Here is a 17,630-nt window from a genome sequence, read left to right on the forward strand (position 1 = left end):
CCGCAAAATATGGCACATTTGCATTGCATGCCATCCTGGCTACAATATGGAGTTTCACAGTTGTTTTTATTTACAGTTTTTGTTGCTTTATTTCTCTCTCTCTTTTTTAGTTTGTTTCTTTTGTTTTTTATTAAGGACATGTTGGAAAGGTTTTTTGTTTTCTTGTTGTGATTTTTTTCCAAACAATAAAAGAAATAAATAGAACACATCCTACATGCAAATGTAATTGAAACTCAAATTTAACAAAACATGATTGTCGGGAAAATCGGCAGCAAGAATAGGATTATTTAGGGTCATTTGGCACATAAAAAAAATCTACTCCCTGGTTATCAATCATACAACATACAACCTTAATTACACAATTTTGGTCCTTCACTAGATACTTATATTAACATTATTTCTTCACAATAATGATATCCAATGCAAAAAATACTGTTAAGGAAGAAATAAAATAAGAAAAGAATTAGAAAAAAAATTACAAGTTATATACAGATTAAGGTAAATTCCATTAGGAAAAAAAAACAATTTTATTATTTTAAATTGGCCCCTATGGGAATAATTTAAAGCCCAAGTGAATGGCAAGTACTGTAATGTTAGCATAGGCAGAGGTGCCAGGGAAAGGAATGTTCCATCTTAGAGACTGGTTTCTTTTGACATTGTCAGTTCTTGGGCTACACCTAGTCAAGAGCTTTGTGCAAACATTTGAAACTGGGGAGGGGCGGGATAGATCACTGTTGGATTCAGAGCCTTCGGCACATAGACATGGTGACTTGGAGAAACTAGCAGGAGGGATGTCGTCTTTCCCTGGGTGAACTATGGAGAATTATTTGATGCTGCTAATGATCCTTTCATTCCCTCTACCCCAGTGGCAAACAGAGGGGCAGCCCCAAGGGCCAGCTGAGGCCTCATGGCCGACCTTCTCTGGAGTATGAGGTGCGGCCCATCAGGACTGCAAATCCCAGCATTCAATGCTCCACGGTAATCTGAGCAGTTGCTTCCAGATGGAGCATTGCATGCTGGAACCTCCTCCTTTATATTCAACAGCAGAGCAGCTGCAGTCTGTTCCCGCACATATAAACTCGGGGCCCAATCTCGCAAACACTTACTAGTCGATGTGTTTACTACTGTGCGACGTTTCTCTGAAGTCAGCTGTTGACCCAATTCTGCAAACACCGACTACTAGGTGTAGCACTTACTGCAAGTAGTACTCCCAGCTTTAAGTGTTCGGAGCCTGGTCCAAAGTCCATTGAAGTCAGTGGGAAAAACTGCTAATGCAGAGTCAGGCTTGTACCGAATTGGGTCCTTAGAGCATCTGGAGGCTCCTAGGTGAGTTGCTGATGCAGCACTCAGATGGGCAAGTTTGCGGCACCCCTGATTCAACTTAAAGTCACTTGGTGGCAGGCACCTGTCTTACCTTCAGGCAACCCTGATTCTGTAACACCATATCAAGGCCTTTCTCAGCACACACATTACAAACGTTGTCAGAGTAGCCAATGTTATTCTTTGTAATATTTCTAACCCCTTTCGAGAATTATGTTCAGGTTTAGCTTTACCTATAAAAATCACAGCTAGAACACCAGGTTGTTATTACAATGTAGAAATAGCACGAACTAATGTCACAGGATTTCTGGAGGCTGCTTTATGTCAGCAAAAGAGCTGAGACTTCAAAGCAATTTAAAATCATCCGTAAAAAATTGCAAGTAATTTTAGATCCAGAGAGAAAATACATTTCCTTAGCCACATGCTTAAGGAGCTGAGCTGCACTCATAAGGTTATTAAAAACAAGGATTTTTTTTTAGCCATATTATCAAAATTATGGGGTAAATGATGGCAGGGTACCCGGCATAAGCAACCACCAGCAAACCAACACCAAGGCACAGGGCAGAGGTTTCTCCCCCAACATTGAAGAGACAGCATTTGAAAAACCCTCTGGGAGAGAAACTACACAGGAGCTTTCTAGGGTCGAGCTTACGGGGCATTGTCTATGTATTTGTGTGCATGTATGAGCAGCCCCAGCAATACTCCTTCTGCACCAATTATTTGTGCTCTTGGCAGAAGCTAGCCCTGTTTGGACATTGCATGTCAGGGAGCATGGCCTCCCACAACAGAGACTCACAACACCACTTTGCAGTGTAAGGAGGAGTGCTGTTGTGGGGGGTGCAGAATTTCACGCTCTTTCAAAGCGCTATGTTAAGTAAAATGGGTCAAATTCACCGTTCCTTGGTATAACTCTGGTGACTATATCAGAATGATACCAGGGATGGTCAGCTCTAGATCTCTTCCCACCCCTTGTAACTGCTATTCAGCTGAGGTGAATGTGGTGTGTGAGGGGGGCACGGGGTTGAATGACTTCAAGTTTTAGTTTATAAGCAGAAACCAGCTGGCTCAGTTATATTGTCTTGTAACTGTAAAGGGGCCAGTATTTGATTGCACCATTGCAATTCACTTATGGTTTACACTATTCTTAGAGATGGTGGAATCCTAGGGCTTCTTCAGGGCTATCCCGTTTGGAGAGTTTCTTTCTAACAAATTAGAAATGAACAACTGTGGAGAGATACAAATCTGGGAACTGCAGGTCACATGTGACAGGTTTATTCTCCCAGCCAAAAGCCCGGACGACTCCGAGGCCCTCTGATCCATCTTCTGCGTGCTAGAATTTCTGATAGGGCAGTCACAGCACCACCACCTCCTCACTCGGACTCTGAACCAGTGCCTTCTTGACCCGTCAGAGATGGTTGATGGGATTAAAGGTCCCCGACTCTGAGGCTGCTCCTGCCATGTTCAACCAAGCATCCAGAGAATTCTGGGAAGAAGTGTGAAGGGGAGCGTTCTCAGAAAGGGACAGCATCATTGCATAAGCCTAAAGGAGGGGAAGAAGCAGAGGAAGGGAAATGGGTGAATACACACTCCTGGGTCCTGGAATAATCCACATGAAGTACAGAGTCATTTAACTATTTACATACCAGACACTCAGGACAGTCAGTGTCAGTCACTTTGGTGCGGGCTGGGGATCCTGCCTGCCAATCAATACTTATGTTCACTCATGAGGAAAACACGTGGACCTTGCCATAGAGTTGTACCCGGCAGCAGTGGGTTTGGAAGGGCATCTCAAACACACCCCTTCACTTCCTTCCTTGCACTTAATGACAAATGCTGACACTTGCATTTAGGCCCCTCTCCTAGAGGACATTACTCTTCCCACCGAAAATATCCAGGGAGTTCTGGCCTTTTTTCACATCGTTTTCCAAAGTGCATGTGGAACAGGGTGCATTGCGGAGTGAGTCATGCCGATCCCCCCGCCTTGGGCATGCTAACTTTGCGGTGCACCTGGGGAAGACAGGAGCTCACGCCTGTGAAACTTTGGCCTTCAGAAGTTATTGCTGACTCATAAAAGGAGAATTGTAAATGGGGGTTCAGCTATATAGGACAAAAGTGACTGAGTGATTCAGTGGAGATGAGCTTGCGCAGGGCATATTGTTCCATTTACTGAGCATTTCCATTGTGTCTGGAGGGAGCTGGAGCCTGGTTGTGTCAATTTGGCAATGTAAGTGTGGTGTGTTTGCAAGCATGATTGTGTGTGTTTATTGCAGCACTACCAGCCGACAAAGCCTAATCCGTGAATAAGCAGAGACCACTGCTTACTGTAGAATAATTTGGTTACTTTGCTACTACCTAAGCCTTCTCCCGCCTCCACTTTTGTTTGTCTCATCCATTTTTTGCATCACCACAACCCAGGTCCTGATCCTGCAAAGATTTATGCATGTGCTGAACTTTGCACATTGTGAGTTAAAACCTATGGAATTACCCATGGTGTGTAACGTTAAGTACGTGTATAAATCTTTGCAGGATAGGGGCCCTAGGTTGGATGCTCTCTTTACTGCAGATGTCTATACAGTGCTTAGCACAATGGCACCCTGAGCTTCTACTGCAACACAAATTTAATAAAGAATAGTAATAAAACTGCCCCAAAATTCCAATTACAACTTTCCCCTCCCCCACAGGAAGCTCAAATTCAGATCCAGTTCTCAATCTGACCATTGTATCTCATGCTTGTCTGTATGTGCTGTAGAGCATTCTGCTTTATGGGTGTTTGCATAGATGCGGGCATTTCAATACTACAGGGACAGTGAGCCAAAACCAATAGAAAGGTAAGATTTCTGTGCAGGTCTGACCAGATAAATATTATATTCCCACCATATTGCCTGCAGTAATACATGCAGAGCAGAGAATTTTAAATTGTCCAAGTTATATCATATGTGACAATATGTAACATGTCTTAGATCTCACTTACTACAGGATTACCTAAAAAAACAGATGTGCCAGATCTAACATTGCAGTCAAGAAAAATCAAGTTGTGCCTAAATAGTTAGTACACTCAGCGCATTAGTAAAAGGACACAGACAAAGGCATGCAAGTGGCTTGTGTTGAAAGGATAAATGAGCTCTTTTTTCGCCAGAAAAGAACTTCAGTGCTATCTTCATAGCCAAAATACTCCCTTAAGTGCAGTCAAATCTGTACAAAATACCCACACTTCCAATAGGCCACCCCCACCCCAACTTCCTGACCCCAGTCTTAACAAGTCACTATAAAGTAGCCTTAGGGTTTCCAGCACAATCCCCTTTGACCTCTAACTAAAGACCCACCTCTATTAGACAACTGCATTTAGTTGCACCTTTGGGTGGTCTGTAAGATAAATTGTGTTGTATTCCTGTTGCTTAGAGGACAGAACGACTCCAAGTACGGGAGCTGATCTCATCCCCAATAAAACCTGAAGCAGAGGTCAATAGACTCAAACCTGCACTACTATTCTTAAAAGAAGCATTTGAACTACAGCGCCTCTTATAAGCAGATAAGAGCAGATGGTCGATGGCAAAAAGTTTGCAGGGTTTCTGCAGGCCCTTTCTCTGAATTGTGTCTCAGTGTATCCTCTTTGTTCTGGTAACGGGGCTGGACATCTCACAGAACGGCTCCCTCATAAGATCTGTTGCTGCTTTATTTGGACCAGGATGCAAACTTCATGAGAACAGAGCCTCTCGTGGCATTCCTGCTTATGGCAAAACCAGCGAGCACAGAGCCATGCTAATTACAAACAAAAGAAATACGTTTTCCAAGTTCTTTAAAATTTCAGGAGTTTGTTTCAAGTTTTGGAAGAAGGCCTGCATCAGCTTTTGCTGTGCCTGAGCTGGTATGTCTTTTGATAAGAAGGGGGGATTTTATTTTAAAGGTGTGTTAGGTTTAAAGCTTAATGCACAAAATAATGGCATTTTCTAAATTTGCTTAAGATGATGCAGTTCTCCTAGCAAGTCTAGAAACGATCATTCTGAATTAGATTTTATGTTTTTTATTATTAAATCCTGTTATATTTTACTGCTGTTTCAAAGGGCCAGATGCTCAACTGGTGTAAATTGTCATTATTCCAGTGAAACCAATATATAATAGCTGGCGATTTGGCCCAAAGTTTGTAATTATTGCATCATCATATTTCTATATAAATTTCTATAGACAGATATAGATGGATGAACCTACATCACTATATAGCTATAAACCTGCACTCACTCCACAAGGTTATAATGGTATGTGAAACTGATTATATAAAACGTGAGTTAACAATTCCCTCCCCCTCCTGTTTCTCCTGGACTGCAACATGGTAGCAAACATGTGATTTACAAGTTAGTCTTCACCATCAGAATTCCAGTTCAGAACCCAGACCTGGCTAAAGGAACCCAGCTGTTTGATAATCCCATGCTAAATGCTGGAGGTAAGCTCGGTAAAATGTTCTGTCATATACCTACCTGGTTTTTAGCCTGCCTGTACAGAGTCTGTTTTATTGTCTCAGAGTCTAAGGTGGAATTAAACACATCTTTAACTTCAAATGCTTCCTCGGCTGCTTTGCGAAGATCCAGCCCCTTCCCAAAATTCGGCATCTGCTCCAAATCTAACAAGCCGGCTTCGTCCTCCTCAATACACCTGTACCAATGACCAGGGGAAGGGGTTGACCTGTTGTTAGCTCATCTCACTGTTTACAGTCTAACCAATGTGTGTGTTGCTAAGTCAGTGCCTGCATGCACATACCATGGGGTTCTCACAAGCCACATGCATGAAGAGACAGACAGACAGGTGGACAAAAGAATGCACATGATGCAAGGAGCAAAGAAAAAGTGGAATGGATGGTTATGCACGTACATCTCAAGCATTAGTGCTACCATATGTTCTGTGGTTTGATGTGGTTACCGCTTTCATTCTGGTCTCCTATTCAGAGATGCCTGATTATTAGCTGTTCCTGAAAGTTGGGGGAATAGAGCCACTGCACCATATTCCCCAGGGGTTACAACAGGCTTAAATGGAAAACGCTGACACGCTGAAAAAACCCTTGGAATAGAATACTACTTTGCATGACATAGCACTTTTCATCCATAGATATCAAAGCATCATTAGTGGATAGAAACCTGTGGCACAAGAGAGGCTAAGATCTACGATTTCAATAGTGGACTTTAATGTTGAGTGCCTGATGTTTTGGGCCAACTTTAGATACCTACAGCCTGATTTTCCCGAACACCAACGACCCCAATGGAAGTCAGTGGGAGTTGCAGGTGCTCCTCCCCTCTGAAAATACTGAGAGTCAAATATAGACTTTTCCTGAACATTTAAGCTTAAAGTGACTTAAATGCTAGAGCGCATAGTGAGCCGATGGCAGAGTGACATATAGAAGTCTGGTTTCCCACCCTATCTCCTGGACCACCCTTTGGATGAACTTTGGCATGCCAGCTCCTGGATGTAATGCAACAGATTTTGTGAAAGGCGAGTGGGTCAGAGAGCTAATGGAAGGAGTGGATTCCATGTTCCACCATTGTTTATATCTTTACAATCAAACACTGCTGTATTTTATTGCACTTTCTAATGTACAGTTATCCTAGGGTGCCTTCATGCTAATGCCCTACCCCATATTGTAAACTACATCTGCGGCAGATAGTTACCCATCTGGGTTTACACAGCTTTATACTGGTGTGCTTTGTATTGTCACTCTGGATAGGCACCGGAGTAAAACAGAATACCAATTAACTATTTCAGAAGTGTCCTTTTTGTACCTGCAAACGTCTTCCTGATGGTTTACGAACCAAGGTGCACTGCACGGATGGGCACAAAATGAAAGAGAGGCCTGGGGACACATCCACACAAAAGGCCAGCCGCAGCGTCTCATCTGAAATTAATTCATGGCCTTACATCCTGAGACAAGAGGCTGCTGCAGATAAAATGGGTGGGGTAGTGGAAAGCTGCCATTATCTAGATTTCCTTGCACCAGCTCTCTTTTCACTGACCAGGGGTTTGAAAATTGAGATGTTGCCATTGTGTCAGGTAGAAGAGTTCATGATACATTGAGGAGGCTGGTTTTTTCAGGTGCTAACTGTTTACCTTTCCCACTGGGCATTTTTCAGGCCTTGTGTATCTGTCTTCTTATACTTTTGCATTTCAGTTTATTTATTTGTGCTTCCCACCATGGTGAAAATGAAGTTCCTAGGGCAAACTGGAGGTATGATTCATGGTTTGAAAAATAAAGTGATACTGCCCATGACCTGCTAATGACACAGGGTGAGAAATCTAACCCCGTTCTGCTTCCCAGAGGAAATGGCCCCACTCACCTTCGGGTATGGTCAAAGCTCATGGTGAGGGATGTGGGCTCTTCATCCTCCTCATCCTCAAACGCTCCTTGGGGCTCCGTTGTGGGTGATACTGTTTCATCCTGTGACTTCCCTGTCAGGCTGTCGTCATCTTCCTCCTCCAATTCTTCCTCCTCCTCATCCACATCTTCTGTTTTCTCATTTGCTAACCCATGACACTGGGCGTTGCTGTCAATGTCTTGGATTTCTGGCCTGGAATGTTTGAGCACCGGGGAAGGAACCAAGAGGTCAGTTGAGAGCAGCAATGCACTGCCACTTTGGTGCAAGATTCAGGCATTTAACCATTTATTTGTTATTTATGGTTCAGAATGGCTGGGGACAGAAAATACCTATTAGGTGATCTAATCTGTGCTTCCTCACCAATGCAAGATTGTTCTCTATAGTGTCTAAGAGCTCATGGAGTGAGTCAAATATTGTCCATTCTTAAAACTAGATTTTGTTCAGTCTGGTTTTAAGTATCTTCACCCTGTGGACTGTAACTTCTATGGGCCAAGGGCCATGTTTTTCTCTGTGCTTATAGTATCAAAATAACCACTCGCCTAGCGAAAAAGCTCCACAAAGGGATAGGTTTCATTACAAACATTCCCTAATGGCCAACCTACATCTTCTTTTGTCCCATTGCCCCTTGTTAAACCCATATGGACATGAGAGGAAGTAAGCTTCCAGCAAAATAAAACAAACCAGATTAAGAGAACAAGATCCCATTTGGTAACAACGTGTAGTTGGAACACTCTGAGATGCTGCTAGATGGAATGATAGAAATTTAACTTCTTCACCCAGAAAGTTTCCACAATCAAATTAATATTAAAATCAGGAACATCATTGTCCTGTTGCTTTTGTCGAATGTAGGTTACACTAATTACATGGCGGTTCCATACAAACGTTTTTGGCTTTTTTTTTTTAAACCAAAACAAAAAAGCTTTCAAACTTGGTATCATCATAGAATGGTTATTTGTAAAAACAACAGAGCAGCAAGAACATAATTACAACTGGCCCTGGTACGGAGTGACATTTGTACAACACAGAATGTCCTTTTTGGTTCCCCTGTAGATTAAATATCACTCAGTCAAAATAAGGTTTAAAAAATTAAGGGGAAACTCAGATGTTTTCCAAGCCCTGGATCTTGTCACCTAGTCTAAACACATCATCAGCATGTTTGTTTTAGAGAATTTTGATCGATTTTCTTTAAGGTACAGGCCCAAATTTGATTCTCCCTCTGGATCAATTATACCAGCTTGCGGAGGAGTTCTCTTGTCTATTTTTTTGTCTACATCAGGCAAGGTTGAAAGATTCCTAATTTCCCTCAGGAAATACAGCAAACTTTTTCCTCCCTGTTTTATTTCCACGTGTGCAATCTAAACAAAAACTCTGGTGAGAAGTCTGTATCTGAGATGGGGTTACTTTATCTTGCTTTCAGGGCTGAGATGAAGGCAACAGAGTAGGGAAGGAAATGGAAAACGTGTCTAAATTTCACATGTTTACAAGCATTCTGGGTGAAGTGAAGTGCTGCATTCCACATGTAAAGTTCTTAAGGGCTGTCACTACTGTAGCACTGGCAATGAACACCAGGCTGGCCTGTTGGTAAGTTAAGCGCTGAATGCAGTGTAATCACCCAGCATCAGCACAATTTGTTCTTTGTTTATGAATGCAACTGAATAACCAGGGCTGGGTTCATGAGTGATGGAGAAAACAAAGGAATCCATGGGAATAGAGCTGGACAAAACATTCTGGACCAAACTTCTTTTTCCCCAGGAAAAAATAAACATTTGGCAACATCTAAACATTTTGCAAATTCTGGTCAGTTTCACCCAATTGTTGATTTGGGAAACTTTCCCCCTCCCACCAAATAAGGAAAAAATAATCTGAAAAAAACCAAACATTTTGATTGGACATTTTTTCTAATGAAACATTTCAATTTTTTTTTGTTTGAAACAACTTTGTTAAAAATTTTCTTTTAATTTTATTTTAACTATCAAGTGTTAAAGAATAGCAGAATGAAGAACTGAAATGAAATGTTTCATTCAACCCAAAGCAATTTTTTTTTAATTTTTCAATTTGCCAGAACAGTCTAAAATTTTCATTTTCTGTCCTATCTGAAACAATTTTTTTTTTTACTTTTTGAAATAGCCATTATATTAAAAATGATGTCAAGCATCAGCGGGGTAGCCATGTTAGTCTGGTTCTGTAAAAAGCAACAAAGAGTCCTGTGGCACCTTATAGACTAACAGACGTATTGGAGCATGAGCTTTCGTGGGTGCATACCCATTTTGTCAGACGCATCCACGAAAGCTTATGCTCCAATACGTCTGTTAGTCTATAACAGGGGTAGGCAACCTATGGCATGGGTGCCGAAGGCGGAACGCGAGCTGATTTTCAGTGGCACTCATGCTGCCTGGGTCCTGGCCACTGGTCCGGAAGGCTCTGCATTTTATTTAATTTTAAATGAAGCTTCTTAAACATTTTAAAAACCTTATTTACTTTACATACAACAATAGTTTAGTTATGTATTATAGACTTATAGAAAGAGACCTTCTAAGAATGTTAAAATGTCTGACTGGCACGCGAAACCTTAAATTAGAGTGAGTGAATGAAGACTCGGCACAGCACTTCTGAAAGGTTGCCGACCCCTGGTCTATAAGGTGCCACAGGACTCTCTGTCGCTTTGAAAATGATGTTATTCACCCAGCTCTACTTGGGAAGGGGGACCCAACGCAGCAGTGAGCCCGAGATGCCAAGTGACTTTTGGTGGGAAGAGGATGAAGGGGGAAGTCAAAGGGCCAAATTAAGACTTGCTGTGAGCCAGTGCAGTTCCACAGAAGCTAGTGGCACTCCCTGGAGGTCTAAATTTGGCCCAAGGAGTGCGAAGTGTGGAAGGACAGAGAGCTCATGTCTGTTCTATACAAACAAGCTATGAGAGGGTGAAAGAGGAGTCTGGGTGGGAAGGGGCTGATCCTGTATGGCCGTTCTTATGTAACTTCTGCCACAAGCAGAAAAGAATTGGGATGCTCCGTGTAAGGAGTCTAAGCTGAGTGCCTTGCGGGATTTCTCATTATTACTCTGATCTCTTCAGACTATTTGAAATCAAGCTCTGAACACGGAGATGGCTGGCCAGCCTTTGAACAGTCTCGTAAGAAGTATCCATTAGTGCGGCTTTGTTTGTTTACCTTTTATCTGTTAAAGTTGATGCTTGATTCATCTCGCTATTTGCAATAAAATTTCTGATTTCAGAGAAATACGAGTCCTCTTTCTCGTCTAAAAGTGCATGGTTGTCTGGCTCCGAGTTTGGGGAGGAGGCACTGGTCCCAAGGTGGTTAGTGATGACTCCAGAGTGCTGGCTCACTGCTCAGGGGACAAGGGACAAGAGAAGAACCAGGAGAAAGAATCAGGTATTGCCAACGCTGCTCTCAATAGAAACCAAGGAGAAAAATTAGCGCAATAAAGCATTTACTGCATGGTAAGAATTTACATTGAAAGAAAGTTTCAGGAAACAAAAATCTTGGCAGAAAAAGCTGGTATCTTCCAAAAGTCAATGAGCACAGGGAGACAATTAGTATCTGTACAGGGACGGGAAATATCATTAAGTACTGTTATCTGTCTATCCTAGGTTCTTATCTGCCCCCACTACTGCAATATCTGAGCACCCCGCAAGCTTTAATGAATTTATCCTCACAGCACTGTGGGCAGGCAGGGCAGGGTTATGGTCCCCATTTGACATAAGCAGGAATGGAGGCATGGAGAAATGAAGGGCTAGAATTTTAAAAGATGCAATAGGCACCTAATGAGATTTTCAAACATGCCCAGGGCACTTTTGAAAATTCTTAAGGGGCTTCAATACCTTTAATAAGTGACTTGCCCAAGGTTACACAAGGAGGATGGGACAGAGCAAGAAATTGAATCCATGTCTCCTAAGTCCCAACCCTCAGCACTGGACCATGCTTCCTCTCTGTTACTATGGGGTTAGCAGGTCTAAATAATATGTCAAGTTTGTACTGCCACATACACATTTCAGCATTACTGGCATTTACGGTATAAAAACATTGGAGAAGAAGAATCCATTATAAACTTCTGTTTCTATTTGCTTGTAGCTTTTTCAAGAAATTTCTTCTAGGCCAAAAGTTCATATGTTGGGTTTCAGTACACCGGTTCCTTCTCTCTCTTTGTGGGGTTGATTTGTTGTTTTTCACAAAAGCAAAAATCTATCTGCTTCCATTATGTGAGCATCTAAAATATATTATTTCAGCTTTAAAAAAAAAGTGCAACATCTAAAATAAATATTTTTCTTTTGCTGCCTAGCAATATTCACGTACAAGAATGGATATTTCCATGAAGATTCTCATATGTGACCCAGAGGGACTTAAATTGGGGATTTCTTTCTCCAGTGCCCCTAACAGAATTACACAGCAGTGTTGACCCCCTACCTGGCACATTCTCATGTTCATGCTTCTTAAGGTGTCGGTCCAAGTTGGTCTGCTGCCCAAAGCATCGGTTACACAGGTGACATTTGAATGGCTTCTCCTTGTTATGGATGTTTCGAACGTGCCGCTGGAGGTTAGAGGAAATGCTGAATGACCTGTCACAGTATTTACACCTGAAAAATAGAAGCAAATGCCAATGAGTGCAACCGACGGGGGAAAAAAACCTACCCTCAAACATCACTCTATAAATCTTTACTTGACTGAGGACCTGGAAAGCATGGGGCATTAATCATCTCAGACAATTCTGATATTATTATTATTCAAGATGCGGAAAGAAGGGGTTAGGATTAATTAAGAGGTTAGCCAGTCCAAACAAATAGGAACTTAAAAGTAAATAATTACTTTTCCATATATAAATGTACCAACACGAAAGGGGAATTTATGTCTCTCAGGTTTCTTATTTTGTAAAGAAAGAAGAAGGGAGAGAAGGAGATAGAAAGGAAGAGAAAGAAAAGCCCATTTTCTCATAGCTTCACAAGTGACAGAGTCATTTGGTGATAAAATAGACTCTAGTGATTTTTTGTGAAATTTCTAAAGGGCTGAAGGAACAAAGATGCTCAAGGTGTAGGCCTATTAGCATATAATGAATTTTTATATTGTGGTAGTACCAGCATCTGCAAAATAATCTCCAGTCACAGAGGGAAAGGCACTCCCTGCCCTGAGGAGTATAGGCAATCTAAAAACAAAGCCATGATTTATTTAGCAAATGATCATGCAAACCAGAAATGGCATTTGTAAAGGTGGGGAAACCGACCCATGGTGGGAAGTTAGTGTATGTAAGGAGCCATGGAAGAGAGCATTTAGAAAGGAGCAGGGCCGGCTCTAGGCACCAGCGGGCCAAGCACCCGCTTGGGGCGGCATCCTGGGGAGGGCGGCAGATGGCCCCGGTGGACCTCCCGCAGGCATGCCTGCGGGAGGTCCACCGGAGCCGCCGACCCGCAACCGCCAGAGCGCCGCCCCCGCCCCAGCAAATCCTAGCCGCGGCTGGGAGTTAAAAGGCTCTGGGCTGCCCGCCGCGGCGGGGAGCCCGGAGCCTTCTGATTCCCAGCCGCGGCTGGGAGTTAAAAGGCTCTGGGCTCCCCGCCGCAGCCGGCAGCCCGGAGCCTTCTGATTCCGGCCGCGGCTGGGATTTAAAAGGCTCTGGGCTCCCCGGGGAGCCCAGAGCCCTTTAGACACACCTGCCGCCCTAAGGGCGCAGGGACTGCCCCCCCCCCCAGCCCAGGGCGGCAATTCAGTGCGCTGCTTGGGGCAGCAAAAACTCTAGAGCCGGCCCTGGAAAGGAGTGAGTGGGAAAGTCTCCCTTTCAAATAAGTCTCTGCAGAACCCACAGTTGATGTGTCAGCAGCTCATTTTGAAACCATGCCTCCCCCCCTCACTTTATATTCAGTGTCTTTGAAACAAAGTAGGAGTATACAGGCCTTTGCAAATGCAATGGTGCCTCATGAGCCCAAACCCTCTGCAATCACTTGTACTGAGGAACAAGAATGTACCTAACTTACTGAAGAGGGCAGCTTTGAGCCACAAGGAAGGGTTTCAATATTGAAGATTTCAAATGTTAAGTCCTTTTTTTATCAGTCTGAATCTCAGTAAGTTAATACTCATCAAGTCTCCTTTCCCTGAGCCCCATCACCACAATCCACAATAACAGTGTAATTATTTCTCCTCTGTGGACTTTTGCAATTTGTTTAAACTTTCTAAACCAATGCACTCACACCACCATAAATCCCGAGTAACTATACTTACTTTAAAGGGAGTTGCTCTGGACATATACAGGCATAAACAAGAGCAAAATTTGGCACATTAAACCCAGGTCCCGCAGAACACAACATAAACCCTGCTGTTGGCCAAGTCTTGTTAATTTTATAAATGTTCCTAGTCCCATTTACTTCAGTCAGAGTCCTTAGGTGTGAGGAAGACAATCAGGATTGGACTCTGTTGTACCATTTAGCTCTGAAACTAGATTCAGCCCAACAGTAAGACGTAATGTTGGTTTAAAAAAAACAACCCATAAAAGATTCAAATGAGGGAGGGCTGGAAGTGTCAAAAATCTACACTATTGTGGCACACCCCCCTTCTGGATGTGCTACAGCTGTGACTGTGACTTGGTCTCTAAAAATATATTCATATTATTGTTGGAAGTAACAGAGAGAGAGATATGAAACTCTCCCCCCAAATATTTTTGGATTCCACACCCACCTCTGTGTTGCCTACTGTTAAATCACAAATAAGGATCAAGACATTAGATATAATGTAACTTCATCCTCAATACACTAGGGGAAACACACAGTCTTTTGCTTTATCACATTTTTTTCAAACTGCCTTTCTCCAAAATTCTTTTCCAAACACATTTCTTTTTTAACTCAACTCTTACAAAATGCAAACTGAACCATCAATGAAAACAGAGCATGATGCCTCTTTGGACGTTTGCTTTTGTTGGCAACAAAAAAGCCAAAGAAACCATTTTCTATACTGATGACTAAACGTGTACAAGTTTTGTACAGCTCCCTTTCCCTCCCCAAAATTGAAGGGTCTGATTTTAAGATATGTTGAGCATCTGCAGCTTCTACTGAGGCCACCCAAAGATGAGGCTGCCCATCACTTCTGGTCATCAAGATTAAAGTGTCCAAATAACAAAATGTCCCAATTATTCCATAGACACCTGGCTACCAATTCTTCCTCGTTGTTTTGAACTATAGTTGTTTAGTCTTTTGAACTATAGTAAGAACATCATACACGACAATGAAGGAAAGTAGACACTTTGACTCATCAAAGTGAGGGGAGGGATAGCTCAGTGGTATGAACATTGACCTGCTAAACCCACAGTTGTGAGTTCAATCCTCAAGGAGGACATCTGGGGATTTAGTTGGGGATTGGCCCCCCCTTTGAGCAGGGAATTGGACTAGATGACCTCCTGAGGTCCCTTCCAGTCTATAATGTCATATTTTTGTATATACACAATACACACCTACACACAGAACTAAATACACAGTAAATAAACAAAGGTGATACTAAAATTGGCAGGAACCCCCCAATTAAACCAACCCAAAAGCATGTTAAGCCAATCCAAGAAGCTCCCTATTAGCTGAGTGGACAACTGCAGCTTCCAAAGAACAGGCCATCGCACTGAGAAATGAGTTCAAACAATGTGTGTTGTAAAACAATTGAGAAATGCTCAGGAATTCACAAGCTCTGACAAATCAAGTGTTCTAAGGGAAGCTGTCCGTGGGTGAGGGGCACACACACCATAGCTCTGGCAGTCCCATAAAGGGTATGACCACAGATCACACAGGCAGGTCAAACGTCACTGGAAGTGCAGGAAAGCAACACCCCAAGATGGCTCCTGTTTTGATTTGAAGGTACATCAACCCTTACCCTGGCTTCAGGCTTTTGGGCAATATAAAAAGGAAGGGGACAGGGATGCTGTAGATGACACAGATCTCTAGAAATGGACACAGGTCATTTAGCTTCTTGAATGTAAAAGCTTCTACCTCTCTAGCCTTGACTTCTGCGAACTTGCCCCCTAAGGCCCGCTCCAAATGCTGGTAAGACTAGCCTATTGCTCCAGCCACACGCTCGGTCTACCACCGCTCTGGCCATTGCGCTCCCAGTAGCCCTCAACTAGCTGCTCCGTCACCTCCACACCAACCACGAGCGTCTTGTCTTTGCGTTCAAGGCTCTTCACTCCTGACCCCTGCCCCATTTCGCTCTAATAATCTCTCATTAGCGTCTCCTCCTTCACTCCGGCAGAGTCACCAGCCTTTTCTGTCCACCAGTCAGCGTCTTGTGCATGGGAAATACTCCTTGATAAAAAGCCACATAGCCTATTCCTCATCCTCTCTCAAATCCCTCTTTAGGGCTCCCCTTCACCATGCTGCCCACATCACCCTTCCTGCTGAGCGTGACTAGATTGGTGAGGACTCCTTCCCCGGCCTTCCTTCTCCTACTCCACCATTCCTCACCCTACCTCTACCCCCAGTGAACAAATTAAACCCCAGCCAAACCTGTAATTCCCCAAGTGGTGCCAATTGCTCGTATGTTATATCCCAATCCCTTCTGTCTGCGTTGTGTCTTTTAGACTGTCTGCCACTTGGGGTAGTGGCTGCCTCTTCTCTGTGTCTGTACAGTGCCTGACACAATGGGGCTTCAGTCCTCACTGGGGCCTCTGACTGCTACCGGAATATAATTGTTTACTGCTGCTGCTACTATTGTAGGTCTACGTGCCACGTCCGGCTCACATTACTCACACGAGCAGTTTCAGGGACTTCAAAGGGAGTATGCACGAGTAAGGCAAGAAGGATTTGGCCCCATGTTTGTCAGTTTATTTAGATGTTCAGGAAGCCTTTGAAAAGTTTCGCTTGACAGGCCCTTGCTTTAACTATGAGCTATGGGGATCCAGGGTAGGAGATGGAGAATGGATAAAGAGCTTGTTAAAAAAACAGAAAACAGAGGGACATGTGAGGGGAGGTATTTCTAATGTCTGTGAGTGCAGGGACGAGGGAGACGTACTGTATTAAATGTGGTCCCAGAGGGGTCAGAACTTGGATTTCTGCTGGTTTTAATCTAAATAAATTACCTCGACAGAGAGACCAACTTTAAATTTAGGGAAGAGGTAAATGCAGAGGCTGAAGGAAAGTAGAACACAAAAGGAGTTGCATTTGGTTTGTAAACTCACTGACAAATTGCCAGTGAAATTTATTGCTGAACAATTTAAAATAATACACCAGCAGGCTCAAAAATAATAAGCAGGAACAAATGATGGATAGCAATGAGCCAGAGCTGGGGAACTTTGAGAAAGATCTCAGAGAAATAGTGGACAACCTTTGAGACCTCAAGGACTACGGAGACAGGGTTTTAAAAGCCAGTTGGAGAGAAACTGGCAGCTAGAACACCGTTGTATAACATTGTGTAATGGAGCTAGTCACCATAGAACTAAGATACTCTGATTAAATCACAGCTAGAATATTATGGTGCCTTGTTCTTACTACACTATAAGTAATATGATTCCACTTGTAAAACTTTACATTTATTTGAAGACTCAATAACATGAGCTGTAAAGACAGTAAAAGCCCTTAAACATATGGGTCCATATTCCTTCCCTGTGTAACTTCCTAGTCTTGAGTGGAGTTTCACCAGGGATGCATTTAGCCCATGATCTTTAACAGAAAACAAGAAAGAAGAGATTTTTATTGAACTGTGTGCAATCTTAAATGACATGGTAAATGTCAGCTGTAGTTGTTAGTTTCAACTTAGTGCAGACAACAGGACATGGGGGCCTAAAAGGAAATTAAAGAAAAACAAATTCAAAACAGACGTCAGGAAGCACATCTTTATAGAAAGAATCGCAGATCTAGGGAACAGCATAACAGGCAAGGTTGCTAAGGCTCCAGGATTGGGTGTAATTCAAGAATCAATTAGATGGCATCCTGGAGGGAATGGACTTTTGAAAGAGGGAATAAGCCTTGTTGAACCAAATGGCCTT

At 42.9% G+C, this 17,630-nt stretch overlaps 1 protein-coding gene across 3 annotated transcripts in view; it reads right to left on the reverse strand.

Moving 5' to 3' along the window:
- Nucleotides 1-1,808: 1,808 nt before the first annotated feature.
- The window catches only part of PRDM16 (PR/SET domain 16), a 440,301-nt gene continuing 424,479 nt past the window's right edge, over nt 1,809-17,630 (reverse strand). For all 3 annotated transcript variants that reach the window (XM_044996543.1, XM_044996542.1, XM_044996544.1), the window contains exons 13-17: nt 12,095-12,264; nt 10,841-11,015; nt 7,638-7,868; nt 5,793-5,967; nt 1,809-2,860 (exon numbers count right to left, since the gene is read on the reverse strand). In XM_044996543.1, the coding sequence (XP_044852478.1) occupies nt 2,726-2,860; nt 5,793-5,967; nt 7,638-7,868; nt 10,841-11,015; nt 12,095-12,264 (886 nt within the window). In that variant the 3' untranslated portion in view covers nt 1,809-2,725. The remainder of the gene's footprint in view (nt 2,861-5,792; nt 5,968-7,637; nt 7,869-10,840; nt 11,016-12,094; nt 12,265-17,630) is intronic.

The sequence above is a fragment of the Mauremys mutica genome, chromosome 21 (genome assembly GCF_020497125.1).
Source record: "Mauremys mutica isolate MM-2020 ecotype Southern chromosome 21, ASM2049712v1, whole genome shotgun sequence".
NCBI lineage: Eukaryota > Metazoa > Chordata > Testudines > Geoemydidae > Mauremys > Mauremys mutica.